At 38.1% G+C, this 24,863-nt stretch overlaps 1 protein-coding gene across 1 annotated transcript; it reads right to left on the bottom strand.

Annotated features, from left to right (window-relative positions):
• Positions 1–2,781: 2,781 nt before the first annotated feature.
• LOC115850278 (patched domain-containing protein 3) lies at positions 2,782–24,649 on the bottom strand. Its single transcript, XM_060293674.2, is given in 5 exon segments — positions 2,782–3,432; positions 5,855–6,006; positions 22,208–22,323; positions 23,414–24,337; positions 24,339–24,649. Coding segments are annotated over 5 exon segments (1,794 nt in total). The 5' UTR covers positions 24,474–24,649; the 3' UTR covers positions 2,782–2,965.
• Positions 24,650–24,863: the final 214 nt, after the last annotated feature.

Genomic DNA, 24,863 nt, shown 5'->3' on the forward strand with positions numbered 1-24,863 from the left:
GATGAATTGGAGATTGGGATTGACATATATACACCGCTGATACTATGTATAAAATACATAACTAATGAGAACCTATTGTATAGCTCAGGGAACTCTACTCAGTTCTCTGTGGTGACCTAAATGGGAAGGAAATCCAGAAAAGAGGGGATACATGTATACATATAGCTGATTCACTTTGCTGTACAGTAGAAACTAACACAACATTGTAAAGCAACTATACTCCAATAAAAATTAATTAACAAAAATAACAGTGAAGGATGAATTCTAATCAAAGCATTGCATCAAGAAGACAATGCAATGACATTTTTAAAGGGCTGAAAGAAAAACATCTTCTCAACCTAGAATTCTATATCCAGTTAAACCAGGGGTCCCCAATGCCCGGGCCACGGACCAGTACAGGTCCGTGGCCTGTTAGGAACCGGGCCGCACAGCAGGAGGTCAGCAGCGGGTGAGCGAGTGAAGCTTCATCTGTGTTTACAGCCGCCCCCCATTGCTCCCATTACCGCCCGAGCTCCACCTTCTGTCAGATCAACAGTGGCATTAGATGCTCATAGAAGCGCGAACCCTACTGTGAACTGCACATGCAAGGGATCTAGGTTGCGTGCTCCTTATGAGAATCTAATGCCTGATGACCTGAGGTGGAGCTGAGGCGGTGATGCTAGCGCTGGGGAGCGGCTGCAGATACAGGTCATCATTAGCAGAGAGGTTTGACTGCACAGAGACCATCATAAATCAATTGCTTGCAGACTCATAACAAAACCCTATCGGTGAGTGGCAAGTGAAAACAAGCTCAGGGCTCCCATTGATTCTGCATTATGGTGAGTTGTATAATTATTTCATTATATATCACAATGTAATAATAATAGAAATAAAGTGCACAATAAATGTAATTTGCCTGAATCATCCCAAAACCATCCCCCACCCTCCCTGGCCCATGGAAAATTTGTCTCCCATGAAATTGGTCCCTGGTGCCAAAAAGGTTGGGGACCTCTAAAATTAGTATCTAAATGCAAAGAAACTAGAATAGCCAAAACAATTTGGAAAAGAGGAAAAATGTTGGATACCTTACCTAATTTCAATAATTAATAGAAAGCTTCAGTAATCAATGCAGTGTGGTATGACAGAAAAACAGATCAATGCACAAAAACAGAGCCACACATAAACTGTCAATTGATTCTCTGACAGAGGTGCCAAATTAATCCCTATGGTGAAAGGACAGTCTTTTCACTAATGCTGCTGGGACAACTGGATAACTATAATGGGAAGACAATGAACCTCTATCCGTACTTCCCAACAAACATGGGTCTATGAATTATAGACCTAAATGTAAAAATGAAACTACTAGCTTTGAGAAGAAAACATAGATGAATTTTTTGTAATCTTGGATTAGGCAAAAATTTCTTAGAGAGGACACAGAAAACACTAACCATTAAAAAAATGATAAATTGGATTCCAAAACTTAAAAACTTCAGTTCAGCAAAATACAGCACTAAGAACATGCATAGAAAAACCCCAGGCTAGGAGAATAAATAATAATCAGTTGCACTTTTACCTAATAATGCATATGGGAAGTACAATGAAAATAATATTCCATTTATAGCATAATACATAAAATATCTGAATTCCAGGCATAAACTACTAATGATGAAATAAAAGGAAAAAGTAACTGGAAAGTTATACTTATGCTTGATTGTATAGACCATAATAAAGATGACAACACTTCCTAATTTAGCAAAGATATTTTAATGTAAGACTAATTAATTTTTCTCAGGATATTTTAAATAACATTTTAAAATGGGATCTCCACACCAAGGAAACATCCCTTTGTTTTTAGTTTATTGACTATTCTTAATAGCACATTTTTATCAGATTGGATTGGGGCAATCAGGAATTCTATAATTGGTCTTTGATTGGTTAGTGACTAGTCAAACTTTCAAAAAAAGGTTAAGAATACCGGAATAAAAATTAGGCCATGAGCAACTCCAAATACCATAACAAGAAACATAATCTTAAAAAATGTCCTGAAGATGTATGCTTTAGCTGCAGATAAGACACACACTCCTATTATTGTTGAAATTGCACTTTGCAACACAGGGTAGCCTAGCAGATACAATGCCTCGATGGTTTTTTGGTTTACTGAGGGCTTTGAACTGGAAACAAATACATAGGAAATGTGGGCAGAAAAATCAAAAGAAAACCCTATACAAATGACAAGATTAATCATGGATATGGAATCAAGATTGATGTTCCAGAATGCCATGAAACCCGTTACTCCCAAAATCACAGAAGCGATAGCAAAAGTTACCCACAAAGAACACAGCAGGTGAGGGATTAACAGTAAGGAAACAATGAACATAGGTGTTGAGGCAACAATTACATTTCAAACAGTGTTTTCTACTATTGCAGAATACTGATCAAAATATATGAACGCCTGGTTATACACCATTAGGGGAATTTCACACTTTTCGGCCATGTCTCGGAACTGGAGTAACATCAGCTTCTTATTGGTTGAAGAAGAAACACCCATGGTCTGAATGAAGGCCCGGGAACAGATGATTTCCTGTGATGATGTAATGTTAATATCATACATAAAAAGTGGAGAATCTATTACAAAATTGGGAATATTTTTTACAAAAGTTATCATTTACATCGTGATGGTGGTTTTCCATATATTTCACATATTCTCGTAATCAAAACTCTGTAAGATTTTAATCTACATAGTCACTGTTTTCAAAATCTACAAGACATTTTTCCAATTTTTGCCTAGCATCTCCTTCCCAACAGTCAAGAGCTTCAGTAACAATAAGCATAACCCTGGGACCATAAGTTGAAAAATGTTCTTCTTCTACATTAAAATACGGTGTGATGTAGGAGTCATCACTTGCCAAATTTCAGAGGTCTAAACCTTTCTGCACTTGGAAACACCCATATATACTACTTATGATGTACAAAATGTATATAAGCACTACAAAAACTTGGACTCAGTGCTTGTGAGAAAAGGACCAAAATAGTCTCTAAAGAACAAATTCATTGGGCGGATATCAGCTTTATGTTTGTCTCGGAGAGAATTACATGGGAGGCCGCAGGGCTTTTTTAACGAGGAACACTTTTGGTCAGGAGTTTCTGGTTTCTTCAACCAGCATAGACAAACTACTTCTCTATTACCATCCAGGGCCATAAATGCTCCAAAACAGGTGATGTTATAAAAATAACAAAAGAGAAGGGTTGTTCCTGTATAGATGCAGAAGTATTGTACGGACCTGAAAGAGGTCATAATTCCTGTATAGAAGGCCAGGATGTTGGTGATGGTGGTGATTGTAACGGACACTGCCACTTTTGAATAGACATTGGACATCCGTTCTTTTATGCTATCCATGAGGTTGGTCTTCTGCCAGGCAGAAATCATGATAAACATGTCATCGACCCCAACGCCTGTTAAAAAAAGAAACAGAATCTTCATACATATGAACATCCATTAAACATTAAACAGATCAGTTCACACCATTTCTTTGTCCATCTCTTAAGGTCTTATTTTTCTTCCTCAATCTGTGTTTTGATACTTCTTTCTGTGATGCTTTCTCTGGTTGCCTCTGAATCCACAACAGAACTTATCGCTCCTTGCTCTGTAGTAGCTCTGTGCTTTGCACGTACTCCTATTTGCACAGAGCACAGTATACTCTACTCCTAGTCATCATTTAGGGTGTTTCAATGATGAGTCAGGAAACCTGGCTGCTGGGTGTTAGGTGAAGTGGGATTAGCAATGTATCCTTGACTCCATTAGAATACTTGAGAGACCATTTTCTCCCATAAACCATTTTATTCTAGTGCACTAATGTTGAGCCAACATACTGTTGCTTAAAATATGAGCTGGATTTATCTGTTCTACAGTTAGCATCTAGCTATCAATGTGCTGATTGTAGAGGCACCCCATAGTTTATAGACACACACACACACACACACACACACACACACACACACACAAATGCAGTTTTCCTGCTAGTCTGTTTTTGATACCCAGAAGGCTATCATTCAAACTTCACTTGCCCAGGTTAAGGCATTATCACAATAAAATGCAGGCTCTCTTGAGATCAGAAATATGCACCAAAGTAAATATTAAGAATCCTTTACATATTAAATGCCTACTAAGGTAATCAGTCTTTTCCACAATGACGTTTCCTGATTGGTTTGGAATAAAGAGGACAGGAGAACATCTGAGGACTTTGAAACCATCAATGAAGGCTAGGAGAGGAGGACCACAGAAAAGAAATGGGATTACAAAGGACAGCATGAGCATGTTGCAGACAAATTTCGTCTGCCTCAAGCTTTCTACTGCTTTCATTCATGTACACCTCTGTTTCTGTGTACACTGATACAAAATCAGTACTTGGAACTAACATGCGGTACGAGGGCCTACACTGACACAGGTTTACGTAGTGTGTCATAAACTGCATCCCGACACTCCCCCTGCTGCCAGCTTTGTGGATTTCAGTTGTATTCAGCTGAACAAAAGGGAAGAATCAGAGGTACTAAGGACGACGAATAAACTCATTGATATTTATTAGGTATTTAAAAACCAGTTTTTTCTTTATAGAACCTTGTTCAAAAATTGTCCTCGTATATTTCTTGAGTTACTGAAATCACAACCCCCACACACACACACTCATACACACACACACCCCTACACTCATACTTCAATGTATACACAGACAGTATGAAGATGCTTTATATTAAATCGGTTGCATAGATTTTAACTATAGTTATGTATGACTGTGGGAACACTGAGAGCTTTCTTATATTTTAAGTGTGAGTGTGTACTAGGAAGGTTTCCTCCACTGTCTCCCCTAAGAAATCAAATATTATTTCTTCCAAGTTGCCTACTTTCCAAAATATAAACATATTTATCTTCTCATGCTTATTGTAAAATAAATCCTGAAAGTACAGGAAAATGCAAAGAAAAAATTTAAACAACTGTAATTCCACCCTTCGGGGATAATCCTTGCTAATATTTTAAGTATAGCCATCCAGAATTTGCTCTATATAAACATACACATATATTTGTATATCTATTTTAAACATCTTGTTTCATAGCTAGCATTTTTCATTTAACACTTTATATCTACCTCTTTTTAAAGAGTGAATAGGATTCCAAAACTTTAATATGCTATGTTTGAGTGGACCGATCCCATGTCGATATGGGATTAGGTTGTTCTTGTTTTTTCCTATTCTAAATCACACTGAAATGAAATACACGTTCTACTTTGTGAGCACTTGTCCAATAATTAGGACAAACTCCTAGAAGTGGAGTTGGCAGGTCAAAGGTATTCCCTTTTAAATTTTTAACTCTTTTGATCTGTTGCAAAGTTGTATTTTAAAAGTGCACCAATTTACAAACTTCCCCCAGCAGAACATGAGTGTTCATTTGCATACAACATTCCCCAAACCTTTAATCTTGCTAATATTCATTAATAAGAAAAGAAAACAAAGGTGTCTCACTTTTGTTTTAACTTGTATCCCTTGATTTACTGAAAGGTCAAATATTTTTTCTTATATTTTCAGCGACTAGTATTTTGGATTTTGTGTGTTTGGGTGTGTGTGTGTGTGTGTGTGTGTGTGTGTGTGTGTGTGTGTGTGTGTGTGTGTGTACTGCCTGTTCATGTCCCTGGTCTGTGTTTTTCCATTTGGGGTACTAGATTTTTCTAACTCTAAAGACTCAGAATTCCATCTGATTTTCTTCTTTCCTGATGCCCCATTTTGGACCTGTAGAGCCACCTAAATATACTTATTCTGCTTAATGTAACACAATCCCCTTCCATTATCCACCCCACACACCCACACACACAATGTGCAGCCTCACCTAGAATAAGAAATGGTGAATTTGCAACTATGATCACAAATGGCACCCCAATGTACAACATCAGGCCAAAGCCACTCACCAGTGCCAAGGCAGCAGAAATCACTCCAAAGGCTGCAACCCACATTTTGTTTCGTATACAGTCACACCTGTAAATTTGGAGGGAAAAATCATGGAACTTGTAGTGGTAGCTTCCATACTGAAATTCCAGCAATTCATAACATTCTTGAATTGGACACCTATACAGAGCCCTCTTGGGCAATAATTCTCATACCTGTCTGCTGGAGAAGTTTAATTTCCAGGCACTAGCCCAGACCGGCTGAAAAAAAAAAAGGGAGTTTGGAGACAGAAAATTTGGGAATCTGTACTTTTATCAAACTATACTGGTTGATTCTTACACATCTAGCCAAGCACAAATCCACTGACTGGCATTTCAGGACCACAAAGATATACTAAAACACTGCAGATGGTTAATTCCACTCTGATCTTCAAAGGAGTGTGAATGGAACGCAACAGCAAATGGAAGTACCTATATCCAGTTGTCTTCTCACCCACCTGTGACTCCAGTTAGCCCTAAACATGATCCTAAATAGCTCCTGTATTTCAAAGCTGGTTCAATATGTATCTGGCTAACAAAAAGTATGAAAGCCTCCTTCTAGAAGCAAAAAGAACTACAGCCTGTGGAACAAAAACCACATTCACAGAAAGATAGACAAGATGAAAAGGCAGAGGGCTATGTACCAGATGAAGGAACAAGATAAAACCCCAGAAAAACAACTAAATGAAGTGGGGGTAGGCAACCTTCCAGAAAAAGAATTCAGAATAATGATAGTGAAGATGATCCAGGACCTTGGAATAACAACGGAGGCAAACATCAAGAAGATGCAAGAAATGTTTAACAAAGACCTAGAATAATTAAACAACAAACAAACAGAGATGAACAATACAATAACTGAAATGAAAACTACACCAGAAGGAATCAATAGCAGAATAACTGAGGCAGAAGAACGGATAAGTGACCTGGAAGACAGAATGGTGGAATTCACTGCCACAGAACAGAATAAAGAAAAAAGAATGAAAAGAAATGAAGACAGCTTAAGAGACCTTTGGGAAAACATTAAACGCAACAACATTCGCATTATAAGGGTCCCAGAAGGAGAAGAGAGAGAGAAACGACTCAAGAAAATATTTGAAGGGATTATACTCGAAAACTTCCCTAACATGGGAAATGAAATACCACCCAAGTCCAGGAAGTGCAGCAAGTCCCATACAGGAGAAACACTGTGAGACACATACTAATCAAATTGGCAAAAATTAAAGACAAAGAAAAATTATTGAAAGCAGCAAGGGAAAAATGACAAATAATATACAAGGGAACTCCCATAAGGTTAACAGCTGATTTCTCAGCAGAAACTCTACAAGCCAGAATGGAATGGCATGATATACTTAAAGTGATGAAAGGGAAGAATCTACAGCCAAGATGACTCTACCCAGCAAGGATCTCATTCAGATTCGATGGAAAATTAAAACCTTTACACACAAGCAAAAGTTAAAAGAATTCAGCACCACCAAACCAGCTTTATAACAAATGCTAAAGGAACTTCTCTAGGCAGGAAACACAAGAGAAGGAAAAAACCTACAATAACAAACCCAAAACAATTAAGAAAATGGTAATAGGAATATACGTATCGATAATTACCTTAAACATCAATGGATTAAATGCTCCAACCAAAAGACACAGACTGGCTGAATGGATACAAAAACAAGACCCATATACATGCTGTCGACAAGAGACCCACTTCAGACCTAGGGACACATACAGACTGCAAGTGAGGGGACGGAAAAAGATAGTCCATGCAAATGGAAATCAAAAGAAAGCTGGAGTAGCAATATGCATATCAGATAAAATAGCCTTTAAAATAAAGAATGTTACAAGAGACAAGGAAGGACACTACATAATGATCAAGGGATCAATCCAAGAAGAAGATATAACAATTATAAATATATATGCACCCAACATAGGAGCACCTCAATGCATAAGGCACCTGTTAACAGCTCTAAAAGAAGATATCGACACTAACACAATAATAGTGGGGGACTTTAACACCTCACTTACACCAATGGACATATCATCCAAGATGAAAATTAATAAGGAAACACAAGCTTTAAATGACACAACAGACCAGATAGATTTAATTGATATTTATAGGACATTCCATCCAAAAACATCAGATTACACTTTCTTCTCAAGTGTGCACGGAACACTCTCCAGGATAGATCACATCTTGGGTCACAAATCAAGTCTCAGTAAATTTAAGAAAATTGAAATCACATCAAGCATCTTTTCTGACCACAATGCTATGAGATTAGAAATGAATTACAGGGGAAAAATGTAAAAAACACAAATGCATGGAGGCTAAACACTATGTTACTAAATAACCAAGAGATCACTGAAGAAATCAAAAAATACCTAGACACAAATGACAATTAAAACATGACAATCCAAAAGCTATGGGATACAGCAAAAGCAGTTCTAAGAGGGAAGTTTATACCTATACAAGCCTACCTCAAGAAATAAGAAAAATCTCAAATAATCTAACCTTACACATAAAGGAACTAGAGAAAGAAGAACAAACAAAACCCAAAGTTAGCAGAAGGAAAGAAATCATAAAGATCAGAGCAGAAATAAATGAAATAGAAACAAAGAAAACAATAGCAAGGATCAATAAAACTAAAAGCTGGTTCTTTGAGAAGGTAAATAAAATTGATAAACCATTAGCCAGACTCATCAAGAAAAAGAGGGAGAGGACTCAAATCAATAAAATTAGAAATGAAAAAGGAGAAGTTACAACACACACTGCAGAAATACAAAGCATCCTAAGAGACTACTACAAGCAACTCTATGTCAATAAAATGGACAACCTGGAAGAAATGGACAAATTCTTAGAAAGGTATAACCTTCCAAGACTGAACCAGGAACAAATAGAAAATATGAACAGACCAATCACAAGTAATGAAATTGAAACTGTGATTAAAAACCTTCCAACAGGGGCTTCCCTGGTGGCGCAGTGGTTGAGAGTCCGCCTGCCGATGCAGGGGACATGGGTTCGTGCCCCGGTCTAGGAAGATCCCACATGCCACGGAGCAGCTGGGCCCGTGAGCCATGGCCGCTGAGCCTGCGCGTCCGGAGCCTGTGCTCCACAACGGGAGAGGCCACAACAGTGAGAGGTCCGTGTACTGCAAAAAAAAAAAAAAAAAAATCTTCCAACAAACAAAAGTACAGGACCAGATGGCTTTACAGGTGAATTGTATCAAACATTTAGAGAAGAGCTAACACCCATCCTTCTCAAACTCTTCCAAAAAATTGCAGAGGAAGGAACACTCCCAAACTCATTCTATGAGGCCACCATCACCCTGATACCAAAACCAGACAAAGATACTACAAAAAAAGAAAATTACAGGCCGATATCACAGATGAATATAAATGCAAAAATCCTCAACAAAATACTCGCAAACAGAATCCAACAACACATTAAAAGGAGCATACACCATGATCAAGTGGGATTTATCCCAGGGATGCAAGGATTCTTCAATATATGCAAATCAATCAATGTGATACACCATATTAACAAATTGAAGAAGAAAAATCATATGATCATCTCAATAGATGCAGAAAAATCTTTTGACAAAATCCAACACCCATTTATGATAAAAACTCTCCAGAAAGTTGGCATAGAGGGAACCTACCTCAACATAATAAAGGCCACAGCAAACATCATTCTCAATGGTGAAAAACTGAAAGCATTTCCTCTAAGATCAGGAGCAAGACAAGGATGTCCACTCTCACCACTATTATTCAACATAGTTTTGGAAGTCCTAGCCACAGCAATCAAAGAAGAAAAAGAAATAAAAGGAATACAAATTGGAAAAGAAGAAGTAAAACTCTCACTGTTTGCAGATGACATTATACTATACATAGAGAATCCTAAAGATGCCACCAGAAAATTACTAGAGCTAAGCAATGAATTTGGTAAAGTTGCAGGATACAAAATTAATGCACAGAAATCTCTTGCATTCCTATACACTAATGATGAAAAATCTGAAAGAGAAATTAAGGAAACACTCCCATTTACCAATGCAACAAAAAGAATAAAATACCTAGGAATAAACCTACCTAGGGAGACAAAAGACTGGTATGCAGAAAACTATAAGACACTGATAAAGAAATTAAAGATAAAACAAACAGATGGAGAGATATGCCATGTTCTTGGATTGGAAGAATCAATATACTGAAAATGACTCTACTACCCAAAGCGATCTACAGATTCAATGCAATCCCTATCAAATTACCAATGGCAATTTTTACAGAACTAGAACAAAAAATCTTAAAATTTGTATGGAGACACAAAAGACCCCAAATAGCCAAAGCAATCTTGAGGGGAAAAAACGAGGCTGGAGGTATCAGGCTCTCAGACTTCAGACTATACTACAAAGCTACAGTAATCAAGACAATATGGTACTGGCACAAAAACAGAAAAATAGATCAATGGAACAGGATAGAAAGCCCAGAGATAAACCCACACACATACAGTCACCTTATCTTTGATAACGGAGGCAGGAATGTACAGTGGAGAAAGGACAGCCTCTTCAATAAGTGGTGCTGGGAAAACTGGACAGGTACATTTAAAAGTATGAGATTAGATCACTCCCTAACACCACACACAAAAATAAGCTCAAAATGGATTAAAGACCTAGATGTAAGGCCAGACACTATCAAACTCTTAGAGGAAAACAAAGTCAGAACACTCTATGACATAAATCAAAGCAAGATCCTTTTTGACCCACCTCCTAGAGAAATGGAAATAAAAATAAAAATAAACAAATGGGACCTAATGAAACTTAAAAGCTTTTGCACAGCAAAGGAAACCATAAACAAGACGAAAAGACAACCCTCAGAATGGGAGAAAATATTCACAAACGAATCAACGGACAAAGGATTAATCTCCAAAATATATAAACAGCTCATGCAGCTCGATACTAAAGAAACAAACCACCCAATCCAAAAATGGGCAGAAGACCTAAATAGACATTTCTCCCAAGAAGACATACAGATGGCCAAGAGGCACATGAAAAGCTGCTCAACATCACTAATTATTAGAGAAATACAACTCAAAACTACAATGAGGTATCACCTCACACCAGTTAGAATGGGCGTCATCAGAAAATCTACAAACAACATATGTTGGAGAGGGTGTGGAGAAAAGGGAACCTTCTTGCACTGTTGGTGGGAATGTAAACTGATACAGCCACTATGGAGAACAGTATGGAGGTTCCTTAAAAAACTAAAAATAGAATTACCATATGATCCAGCAATCCCACTACTGGGCATATACCCAGAGAAAACTACAATTCAAAATGACACATGCACCGCAATGTTCATTGCAGCACTATTTACAATAGCCAGGTCACGGAAGCAACCTAAATGCCTATCAACAGATGAATGGATAAAGAAGATGTGGTACATATATACATTGGAATATTACTCAGCCATAAAAAGAATGAAATCAAGTCATTTGTAGAGATGTGGATGGATCTAGAGACTGGCATACGGAGTGAAGTAAGTCAGAAAGAGAAAAATAAACACCGTATATTAATGCATATATGTGGAACCTAGAAAAATGGTACAGATGATCCAGTTTGCAGGGCAGAAATAGAGACACAAATGTAGAGAACAAACGTATGGACACCAAGGGGAGAAAGCAGTGGGGTGGTGGTGGTGGTGGTGTGATGAATTGGGAGATTGGGACTGACATGTATACACTGATGTGTGTAAAACTGATGACTAATAAGAACCTGCTGTTTAAAAAAAATAAAAATTAAAAAAAAAAGTAAAGCCTCCTTCTAAAAGATTTTCATACTCTCCTCTGATGGAGAAGTGGGCTCTAGAGAAGTGGCTACTAATTGCAAAAAATATGTGATATGTACTCCATTTTGAGTAACACAAGCTATGCCTGTTTCTTGGTTGGACCAACAGAAATGGGGATACATACACAGCAATTAAGGAATGGGTTTAACACTTTTCCTCCCAATACTCATGACTTTACATTTTAAAATACTGACAACAGCCTCTGGTTTTCTACTTTACTCATTTGCTAACTGCTCCAAAACAAATGACTGATACCTGCCTCTAGATATTTTTAGCAGGAGAGAGAAACTAAGTCTGGTTTGAAAACTGGGAGAGTCAACTAAGCCAATGGAGCTACTGATTCCAAAACAGCAAGAATATAACTAAAGACCTTATTCAGGCAGGACCACATTAAAATAGCTAAACTTTCTTATTACTACCAAAAAAAAAAAAAGAACCTACACTGTGCCTGTATCTCACTTTTTCTCAAACTGCTGATGTTGTCAGTTAAACTCAGGGCCCAAAAATACACACACACAACACACACACACACACTCACACAGTCTCACTCCAGAGCAAAAGTAAATGTCTTCGTTATGACAAACTTTGATTATAACAAACACTTCTTAAAGTAACAATACTGGTTTATAGGAGTTTAAGATAAGAAAGTAACACAGATGAACTGTGAAATCAGAAAGATTAATGAGGATAAAAGCTACATGTGACATGTTTATCCCCATTCCCTCTTTCAGGTTTCTGGATTTTGTTGGTGTAAATTTTTCAGAGGATGGGGGAGTGAGGTATGTTATTGGCTAGAGTGACTTGACTTTGACTAGTTGCTGTGTTGACTTTTTCTAAATGACCTTTATTTTAATGTTCAATAGGCAATGGAGGGAAGATGTGAATGTAGAGCACTGTTTGGTGAACACACTTGCAGATTTTCTAGTCCCCAAGAAGGACCTTGGTTAAGCAGTTTATCAGAATGACTTAGGAGAGTCTTAGAACTTTAGATTCCTACAGTCCTGGAACACAGCTCTGCAGATTCTGATCAATAGGTTTGTAGAGAAGCTGCAGAATCCAAGTGTCTAAAAATGTCTTCATATGATTCCAATGCTCAGGCAGTTAGGCATCACTGGCAGCAAAATGGCCAATTTTCTGAATTTTCTATTCATTTAAGGGGAGGCTAAATTAGAAATCATCCCACTTAGAATACAATCTATGTATACGCTTGGTGAGGGATCCACATCTTCCTTGAAAGATGATGATGTCTATCAAGACTAAAGAATAGTTTACAGTGTATTTGAATCCGAAAGATTCTCCGGATTTTTTTCTGAAATTGATCTCACATTTGGTGTAAGTTTTGTCATTTCCAAAATGTCAGACAATTTTGAAATAGTCTGGAAGCTCAACATACCAGTACTTACTATAGAATGAAGTTCAATTTGGAGTATACCTTTTGAGAAAGTCTTACTACTGTTTAAATGACTTCACTGCAAGACAGTAAATATGGAACCACAAAATGTGTTTGAATAATGGTTCTGTATGAGGTAAATGCATGTAGGCAAGGAATAACTTTCATATATAAGTGTGTGAGACAGGCAGGATGGGGATATCTTAGGGACTGTCTAGGAGGCCCCACCCAGAACAGAGATAAGATTCTCAGTGATAACAGAGAACTGGGAGTGAGAGATGTCAAGGAACTTACAAAAGCTCTCACAGGAAAATCAGTTGTATATTCAAACCCAGAAAAAGCATCTATTAGACCATCACTCAGCATGTGTGGCTTGAGAATCTTCCTCTTCCCTTTCCTCTTCTCCTTGGGCATGTTCCAACCCAGGAACTAGTACAGCAAGATAAGAAGTGATAGAAGAGGGCAGGGAAGCCCTTTTTTCCCCATAAAAGGCTTTCCCATGCAGTGTGCTCCAGCTAAGAGAGGGGGAAACCTCAGCTTCAAATCAAGTTACCACTTTTTGTTTATTACATGGACATGGACATTTTAATTCTGATTGGAGGACTCTGTCTTACCTAAGAATGACAATGAAAGTCACAGGGCCTGCCTCAGTTTTTATGGGGCAGAGGAAGAACTTGCTCTACCTACAAAACCTAAAGGGAACAGAGGGAGATGAAAATAAAGTTGCTTTATGTTTACACCTCATGTGTCCTGTGTGTCCAATATGTTGGTTATGTAAGCATAAAAAGTCTTCAAAGACAAATGTAAGTCATTTTCTAACTGCCTTCAATGTAAGATTTTCTGCATTACTGTTCACAATTATTTGCTACAGATAAGCAAGAATTGACATAACTTTGTATATTCAGAACCAACTATCCAGTAGAAGACTTTTGTCAAACTAGTTCTTGGTACCTTATAGATTCCGTACTAATTTAAAAAATTATTTATCCTACTAACTTTAACACGGCTGAATTTTGCTTTCTTTCCTCCCCCCTCCCTCCCTTCCTCCCTTCCTTCTTTCCCTTCTTCCTCCTTTTTTCTTCCTTCTTTTTTCATTTCTTTATTTTCTAAGGGATGTGATCTTCCTCTCCAGAATAACAAAGTAATAAATTAGCTTACTGACTCTACAGATGCACCCGGTGTGGTTACGTCCCTTTACCTATTGGAGCCTCACATCTTTCTCCACCTTAAACTAGAGAGTTAAATTATATCATTTTCCCCCAAACTTATGTACTTATGAGAATAAGTTGGAGAAATTTTTGAAATATAGATTTTCAGACTTAGCCTCCAGATACTTGATTCAATAGGGCAGGGCCTCAGAATATGTGGTTTTAGGGCTCTCTCTGTGACTCTGATGTGAGAATCATTAGAATAATATTATTTGTGAGGTTCTTTCTACATCTAAATTCTACTTTGTTTTTGGCTTATATTTTTCATATTTTAGCTTTCCGGCCATAAGAGCTCAAACTAACCCTAATGCCTAGATAACAAGTGCTTAACAAAGTAAACTCCACACCAGAACAATGGAGATGCCCGTGTCAATTAAATTAGAGCTTACTTTTTTGTATAGTTAAAAGTACTAGTTCAAATTTATAATAGAAATAAAGACTTGTTTCTTAGCTCTATCAGCATATCTGCCTCCAAATGACACAACTAATCATAACTGGCAAACATGTAAGGTAATAAACATATACGAAACAAACAAAACCAGCCAAAAGTTCTTGTTACTATTCCATTTGATTGCATACTATTGCTAATGGGCAAAATTTGTTTTAAGTCATTAGGTTTAAAAAATAAGAGTTTACTGCTAGACATCAGAAAAATGTAGAGTAAGAATTTTCCACTTCTGGCCTCCCAACCGATACATAGAAAAACAAGCAGAAGTTGTCAGAACCAACTCTGTGATCTCTGGAAAACAGTCAAAAGTTTACAGAGGGCTGAAAAAAAAAAGGCAGGGGGCCTTTAAAACAGTAGGAAAGTTTGTAGTGAGTTTATATGCCCTACTTCACCTCCCTCTCTGGTGGGATAGAAGTTTTAAAGTGGCAGTGACAATAAAGTGGCAGATGTGTTAAACTGGTCATAGTCTTAAAGTGACAAGAGTCTTAAAGCTAAGTCTTAAAGCAACAGCAGTCTTAAAGCATCAACGGCCCATGTTACCAGTGTGGGACTATGTCCTTATTTCTGGAAGGAGCAGAGCAGACCTTATTCACGTAATATTTTATATATCAGTTCTAAACTGCCTAGGGACTACCTGAAGGACTGATGCAAGGCACGCCTCTGTTTTGTCTAACACAAAACTCAGGTTGAGAAAGGTGGAAACACCACAAACTGAATAAACAAACTTCACATGCATAGGGCAAAAGATTACAGCCCAAACATACAAAAGACTGCCTAAGGCAGAAGCTGGGGAGCATTTCTCTGGGAGTTTAGAATATTCACAAGTGCCTGTATATACTGGGGAATTTAGAAAGTCACCCAAGGCAAGATATAATGCTCAAAAAGGACTTAAGACACTAAGCTTTTCACCTATGGCTAATCCCCAGTCATGGCATAACCCTGGGTAAGTGTTGAAGGAGAGTCCAGGCACACAACCATTTTGAAAAGACTGCGAGAGCTCCTGGAATGCAAGGAAATTTCTGTCAAAACACTAGCTGAACACAAGCTAAGGAACGGCACTTCAGTGACAACATAAACAAGGAATACAATCTTTGCGATAATAGTTTGGGAAAGTCACTAAGAAGATCAACTACTACAGTATTAAACAAACAAGCAAACAAACATCAGGAAACCCTGGGGAGGTAGGAAATCTGATTTCCAGTTACCACATTATAATAGTCAAATGCCAAGTTTTCAACAACAACAACAACAACAAAATCCCAAGGCAAACAAATAAATAGGAAAGTATTGATCAGGCAAAGGAACAAAATAAATTGACAGGAAAGACAGAGACAGGACCTAGTAGATAAAGACTATAAAATGCTGTCCTAAATAAGCTTAGAGAACTAAAGGTGAGCACTGACAAGGATATAAGGAAAATAATGTATGAACAAAGTGATCATTTAAATAAAGAGATAGGAAAAAAAACTTAAAAGGAACTAAAAGTCTAGAGCTGAAAAGTACAACTGAAATAAAAAACAAAACACTAGAGATGTTCAATAACAGATTTAGCAGGCATAATAAAGAACCAGTGAACTTGAAGACAGGTCAATTGAAATTACTGAGTCTGAGAGGCTGAAAGAAATAAGAAGTGAAAAGTACCTCACTGACCTGTTAGATTCCAGCAAGCAAACCCACATACATATAATGGGTGTCCCTGAAAAAGAAGAGAGGGGAAAAAAGGCAGAAAGACTATTTAAAGAAAAATGACTGAAAACTTCCCAAATTTGATAGAAGACATGAAGCTACAAATCCAAGAAACTTAACAAATTTCAAGTAGGATAAACTCAAAATGATCCACACCAAGAGATATTATAATCAAACTATTGAAAGATGAAGACAAAGACAGTCTTGGAAGCAGCAAGAAAGAAGCAACTGATCACGTACAAAGGATACTTAATAAGTATCAAGGTTGATTTCTCATCAGAAACCATGGAGGCCAAGGGACAATGGATGATATTGAAAGTGTTAAAAGAAAAACCGATCAACTTCAAGGCAGTGTCCAGAAAACTCTCCTTCAAATATGAAGGAGAAATTAAGACATTTACAGATAAAGAAGAGCTGAGGGAATTTGTTATCACTAGGCCTGTCTTATAAGAAATGCTGAAGGAACTCCTTCAGATTGAAATGAAGGAAAAAGAAAAAGTAACCGAAGTCATGAAGAAATACAGATCTCCAGTAAAGGTAAATACATGGGCAAATACAAAAACAAGTATTATTGTATTTTTGGTTTGTAACTCTACCTTTTACTTCCTACAGAATTTAAAAGACAATGACATAAAAATAACTATAAATCTATGTTATAGTGCATACAATTTATGACAACAACATAAGGGAGGGAGGACAGAGATGTATAGAAGCAGCATAGTTAAAAGTTAAGTAGGTATTAATTTAATATAGATCATTTTAAATTTAAGATGTTATATGAATCTCCATGGTAGCCACAAAGAAAGTCTCTAAAAACCATCACAAAAGGAAATGAAAAAAGAATCAAAACAGCTCACTAGAAAAATAGAAACTAAACATAAAAGAAGGCATAAATCAGGAATTCACTGGTCCAGTGGTTAAGACTTGGAGCTTTCACTGCCTGGGCCTGGGTTCAATCCCTGGTCGGAGAATTAAGATCCCACAAGCTGGGCTTCCCTGGTGGTGCAGTGGTTGAGAGTCCGCCTGCCTATGCAGAGGACACGGGTTCGTGCCCCCGTCCGGGAAGATCCCACATGCCGTGGAGCAGCAAAAAAAAATAAAATTTAAAAAAAAAAAAAAGATGAGTATTAAAGAAAACATCCCACAAGCTGTGCAGCATGGCCAAAAAAAAAAAAAAAGGCATAAGTGGATGAAATGAAGAACAATAAGCTATAATATATACAGAATACAAACAGCAAAACAGCAGGAGCAAGTCCTTCCTTGTCAGCGATTATTTTAAATCTAAATAAATTAAACTTTCCAATCAAAAGGCAGATATTGTCAGAATGGATAAAACAGCATGATTCAACTATATGCTGTGTACAAGAGACTCACTTTATATCCAAAGACATGAATAGATTGAAAGTTAGAGGATTTAAAAAGATACTCCATATGAATAGTAACCAAAAGAGATCAGGGGTGGCTATACTGATATCAGACAAAAATGGACTTTATTTCAAAAACTGTTAAAAGAGACAGAGGGACACTATATATTGATAAAAAGGTCAATGAATCAGGAAGATATAACAACTATAAACATAAATTAACCACAAAACAGAGACCCAAAATATATGAAGCAAATATTAACAGAATTGTAGAGAGAAATATATAGCTCTACAGTAATAGTTGGCAAATTCAATACATCACTTTCAATAATGGATAAACATCTAGGCAGATAATTTATAAGGAAAATGAAAACAAACATACAAAATACCATAACTTATGAGATGTAGTGACACCAGTGCCCAGAGGTAAATTTATAGCTACATTAAAAAAGAGAAAAGATCTCAAACCACTTTGTGGATTTAGACATCTTGTGGAACCAGAAAAAGAAGAGAGAACCTAACACAAAGCTAACAGAAGGAAGAAAATAATAAAAACTAGAACAGTGATAAATTGAGAATAGAAATTGAGAATAGAAAAACAATAGACAAAACCAACAAAACCAAAAGTGGTTATTGAAAAAGATCAACAAAATTGACAAACATTTATCTAGAGTGACTAAGGAGAAAATAAAAAAGATACAAATAACTAAATCAGATATGAAAGTGAGGACATTACTACTGAACTTACAGAAATGTAAAGGATTATAAGAGACTACTATTAACAACTTATGCCAACAAACTGGATAACCTAGATAAAACGCACAAATTCCTAGAAATACACAAAGACCTAAACTGACTCAAGATGAAATAGAACATTTCAACAGACATGTAACAAGTAAAAGGATTGAATCAGTAATCAAAAACCTCCCAACAAAAAAAGTCCAGGACCAGATGGCTTCACTAGTGAATTTTACCAAACATGTAAAGAAGAATTAATACCAATCCTTTTCAAACCCTTCCAAAAAGTTGAAAGGAAGGGAACACTTCCTAACTCATATGATGAGGCCATCATTACATTGATATCAATTCCACACAAAGGTATCACAAGAAAGCTACAGATAATACCTCTTATAAATATAGATACAAAAATCCTCAACAAAATTCTAGCAAACACAATTCAATAGCATATTGAAAGGATTATACATCATGACCATATGGGATTTACCCCAGGAATGCAAGAGTGGTTCAACATGGGAAAATCAATCAATGTAATACGCCACACTGTGTACGGCCCCGGGCGTCCCCGGGAGTCCCGACCAGCAGGACAAATCCTTGTGAGTCTGAGGAGGAACCTGTGGGGGTTGAAAAAAGGGGGAAGGGCAGGAGACGCGAAAGAATGGAGGCAAGACAAAATCCTGATCAAGCCTCAAACTTTTATTGCTGCGGTAGCTGTATTTATACACTGCAGAGAAAGGGGGGCGGGATTCAGAATGAGGGAAGTACTTGGCTAATCATCATTGGTGCTGCGTGCACGGGCTTTCATTTTAGGCGCGAACTTCTATCTCATAAATCAGGAAGAGAAGCAGGGTGTCGGCCATCTTCTAATGGCGAAAACTTCTTGGCTCCCAACACCACACTAATGGAACAAAGGATAAAAACCACATGATCATCTCAAAAGATGCAGAAAAGGCATTTGACAAATTCCAATATCTTCTCATGATAAAAACACTCGAAAACAAGGAATGGAAGGAAAGTTCCTCAGAGTTATAAAGTCAATAATGAAAACTGCATAGCTAACATCATACTCAATGGTGAAAAATGGAAAGCTTTCCACCTAAGATCAGGAACAAGATAAGGATGCCCACTTTCACCAATGATATTCAATATTGTACTGGAAGTGCTAGCCAGAGCAATTAGACAAGAAATCGAAATAAAAGGAATTCAAATTGGAAAGGAAGAATTGTAACTATCTCTTTGCACAGATTATATGATTATATATATGAAAAATCCAAAGACTCCACAAGAAAACTACTAACGTTAGTAAACAAATTCAGTAAATCTGCAGGTTATAAGATAAACACACAGAATTCAGCGGTTTCTATCCATGCACAATGAACAATCTCAAAATGAACTTAAAGAAGTAATTCCATTTAGTGTTTTAAATAATGAAATACTTAGGAATGCATTTAACCAAAGAAGTGAAAGACGTGTATGCTGAAGACTACAAAACATTGATGAAAACTAAAGAAGACCTAAATTAATGGAAAGACATTCTTAGTTCATGGGGAGGAAGACTTAATATTGTCAAAATGACAATCTCACCTAAGCAATCTACAGATTCAACACAATCTCTATCAAAATTCCAATGGCGTTTTCTTCCAGAAATGGAAAGGTCAACACTCAAATTCACAAGGAGCCCTGGATATCCAAAATAACCTTAAGATGAAAAAAAAATGGACAGCTGAGATTTCCAGATTTCAAAACTTATAAAAAAGCTACAATAATTAAAACAGAGTGGTACTAGTATATGGATTGACATATAGACCAATGGACTAGAACTGAGCGTCTGGAAATAAACCCATACATCTACAGCCCATTGTTTTTTGACAAGGATGCCAAGTCCATTCAACTGGCAAAGAAGAGTCTCTTCAACAAATGGTACTTGGACAACTGAATTTCCACATGTACAAGAATTAAGTTGGACCCCTACTCCACATCACATACAACTATGAATTAAAAATTGCAATCACCTAAATTTCAGAGCTAAAACCATAAAACTCTTGAAGGAAACACAGGGTAAATGTGCATGACCTTGGACTTGTCAATGGATTCTTAGATATAACACCAAAACACAAGTAGCAAAAAGAAAAATAAATATGTTGAATTTCATCAAAATTAAAACTTTTGTGCATTAAAGGACATTATCAAGAAAGTAAAAAGATAATCTACAGAGTGGGAGAAAATATTTGCAAATCATATATCTTGATAAGGATTTAATATCTAAAATATATAAAGTACTCATCAAAAATAGGACTCAACACAACAAAAGGACAAACAATTTCATTAAAAATAGGCAAATGTGGGAATTTCCTGGCAGTCCAGTGGTTAGGACTCCACGCTCTCACTGCCAAGGGCCTGAGTTCAATCCCTGGTCAGGAAACTAAGATCCTGCAAGCTGTGTGGCACAGACCAAAAAAAAAAAAAAAGGGCAAAGGACCTGAATAGACATTTCTCCAAAGAAGATATACAAATGACCAGTAAACACATAAAAAAGATACTTAACATCATTAGTTACTAGGGAAATGCAAATCAAAACCACAATGAGATGTCACTTTATACCTACAAGGATGGCTATAATCAATAAAACAGAAAATAAGTGTTGGTGAGGATGTGGAGAAATTGGAAAACCTACACATTGCTGGTGGGATATAAAATGGTGTAGCTTCTGTGAAAAATAGTTTGGTGGTTCTTCAAAAAGCTAACCAGAGAATTATCATACAACCCACTAATTCTACTCCTAGGTATATGCTGAAAAGAATTGAAAACAAGTTCAAACAGAGATTTGTACACCAACGTTCATTGCAGCATTATTCACTATAGTCAGAAGACGGAAATATTCCAAGGGCCCATAAACAGATAAGTAGATAAAATGTGGTATATACATAAAATGGAATATTATTCAGCCATAAAAAGGAATTCATGCTACAACATGGATAAACCTTGAAAACATTATGCTAAGTGAAATAAGCCAGTCACAAAAGGACAAATATTGTATGATTCCACTTATATGAAATCTCTACAATAGGCAAAATCATGGAAACAGAAAGTAGATTAAAAAGTAACCAAGACTTGGGGGAGACAATGGGGAGTTATTGCTTAATGGTTACAGTTTCTGTTTGGGATGATGGAACATATTTATAAAGAGATAGTTGTGATGGTTGCACAACAGTGTGAATGTAATTAATGCCACTAAATTGTACACTTAAAAATGGTTTTTAGGGACTTCCCTGGTGGTCCAGTGGTCAAGATTCCATGCTCCCAGTGCACGGGGCCCAGGTTGGATCCCTGGTCAGGAAACTAGATCCCGCATGCCACAACTAAGAGCCTGCATGCCACAACTAAGAGCCCACATGCTGCAAATAAAGATCCCATGTGCCACAACTAAGACCTGGCATAGCCAAATAATTAAATAAATAACTGTTTTTTAATGGTTTTTAAAATGGTACATTTTATGTTACATATATTGTGTATACATTATATACATATATATTACCACAATAAAATATTTTTTAAAGTTAGTGTTTAAAAAACTAATAAAATTCTTTTATCTGTAGCATGATGTGATTGCAAATAATATGATTAGAAGGTATGCCAAGTGAAACAAGGGGATCACTGTCATAGAAGTTGGCTCAAATTCCAGTTGTCTAGAAAGTGATGTAAAGTAGACCATCTGCCACAAAACGATACTCAGATAAGTAACTTTTAATTCCGATATTGTGTGTGTTACAAATGATATTGAAACACTATAGCTTATTGACTGAAACGTTAAAATTCAGTAAAGAATCAAACTATGTGGATTATGATTTTAGAATAAAGAAGGTAATAAAGATTTGCTTCTTCCCACAAATCTCTGGCATGCTTTCCAAAGTTTATTTCAAAAATCTAAAGTTTAAAACTCCTGAATATATGAAATCTGAATCTTATATAAAAAAATCATTGATAACTATAGACATTTTGGCTTTTCTAAATTTTTATTAGGTTGTTATCTTTTACTATTTTAACTGCACAAATATCATTTCATTAAGGACTGGGTATTCAAAGGCTTTTTCCAGAAGGTGTCTCACTTTCACCAGTTTTGTTCAGAGTATTAGGTTTGCCAGCCCAGCAATTACTGAACAGCTAACATGTGCCTGGCACTATGCTATAATTTACTTTTAAAATGCTCAGCATTCTTTTTCAACAAAACCATGGAACTTTTGCTTATAGATTTTTTTTTTATTCCACTGAACTCTAAACAAATTTTAGAATTTGTTTCTGGCTCCCAGAAACAGCAAAGACTTTAACTAAAAGTAAAAATTTCAAAGTAATTTGACCAGAAAACCAAACTAAACCTTAAGATCAATGTCTGTACTGAACAGAACAACCTTGAGGATGTACAATTTGTGTTTTTCAGCAAAATGTTACCAAGGATTTAAGATTTCTGGCTTTTTTTTTTTTTTTTTTTTTTTACGTCTTAGCTCTCTTTTTTATTTTATTTTTAAAAAATTTTGTTGTATAGTTGATTTACAATTATGTGTTAGTTTCAGGTGTACAGCAAAGTGAATCAGTTATACATAGGCATATATCCACTCTTTTAGATTCTTTTGTGGCATTCTTCAGTGCGCTATGTTAAGAAAGTTGGATTAAGGACCAAATACAGCAGAACACACCCAGCTTCAAGTCAAGGGCTCCATCAAGTAATTAGGGAGTGCTGTTGGAAAAGTCTTCTTATCCCTCCCACCTTCTCCTGGCCTCCCTGTAAAGCCCCAGCCGCTAGGTACCTGGATCTTCTTCAAGGCCAGACTCTTTTCAAGGTTGCCAACTTGGTTCAGGAAGTGGATCAGCCACGCCTTGCTGCGTTCGCTGTCCTCTCCTTCGCCAGTCTTCAGGTAGTACTGCAGCCGCATGGCTTTGGCCTCCAGGAGTAACTGGCTCAGTCCCATGCTCTTGCCTAACACAGTTCCTCCAAGGATGTTGGCCAGGTACACGACCTGGCCGGCTAGGCTGTAGATGGGGAAGGTGATGTTTTTCAGGTTGAGGACACTGTTCGTTTTCCAGGCGAACAAGAGTGGGTGGAAGGGTACACAGTAGCCCTGGTTCTTCGAGTACACCTCATTGTAGAGGATCTGGGTTCCGTTTGCCTGTGTCACAGTCAAAGCCTGAACCGCGTCGTCCACTTCACTAATTTCTGATAAGATTTCTTGTTCCAGCAGCGAGTTGGTGTTGGAGACCACTAGAATGGAAGCATAATTGACCCCGGTGCTCTTCCTGGCGATGGAGAAGAGATTGGAGTCGTTGGCGGTGAAATGTCCCTGCACGAAGCGTCGCTCAGCCTTGGCGGGGCTCCCTATCGGGGTGTACTGCTCCTCGACGTCTTCTTCTTCCTTGGGCAGGTGAATCAGGCCAGCGCCGAGGACGGCCGTTAAAACCATGGGCAGCAGAAAGAAGATCCAGGGGTGCGAGCCCACCTCCCATCCCAGCCGCCCGAAGGCCCGGGAGAGCGGCACCTCCAGGCAGTCGGTGTGGCAGCGGGGCCTCTCGGACACTCCGTTCTCAGACTCCGACGCCGGCAGAGGCTGCGACTCCGGCGGGGCCCCTGCGCGCTGCCCCGCAGCCCAGCCCAGCTCGAGCTCCCGTCCCGGACCCGACGCCGAGACCGGCTCCGGCTCGGGCTCTGCAGCCGGGAGAGGCTCGGAGCCGGGCCCTGGCCGGCGGCTGTGGCCAGCTCTCCGAGTCCGGCCCCGGCCCCGCCTCCGGCCCCTGCGCTACGGGCCCCGGTTCCTGCCCCGCCTCCCGCCCGGGCACCGCCTCTGGCGCAACCTTAGCTGCATTAAGGCTCATTTCCGGGAAGGAAAGGCGACGTTCTCAAACAGGACAGCAGATCGGAAGGGCGCTGCTGGACGGAGCGCCCATCTCCACCCACCCGACGGTTTCCTGGAGCAATTCTGAGGGAGTCTGTTTGAGCCCAGGCTGCTCGCGCCGGGAGGCTGGAGCTTTGCTGGCGGCCACATGGTAGCCTAACCAGCCCCAAATGTGTCCCTGCGCCCAGCCTCTCACGATTCAGTGAATACAAGAAAGACGTGTTACAGGCGAATGGAATCGTGCCTGTCCTACAGGACTCACAATTTATTGGCAGAATTTGGCTGGTTCACGGTCGCCCCCCCCCGCACGCGCGCGCGCGCGCGCACACACACACACACACACACACACACACACAAATGGCACAGATAT

The sequence above is a fragment of the Globicephala melas genome, chromosome 2 (assembly GCF_963455315.2).
Source record: "Globicephala melas chromosome 2, mGloMel1.2, whole genome shotgun sequence".
NCBI classification, from domain to species: Eukaryota; Metazoa; Chordata; class Mammalia; order Artiodactyla; family Delphinidae; genus Globicephala; species Globicephala melas.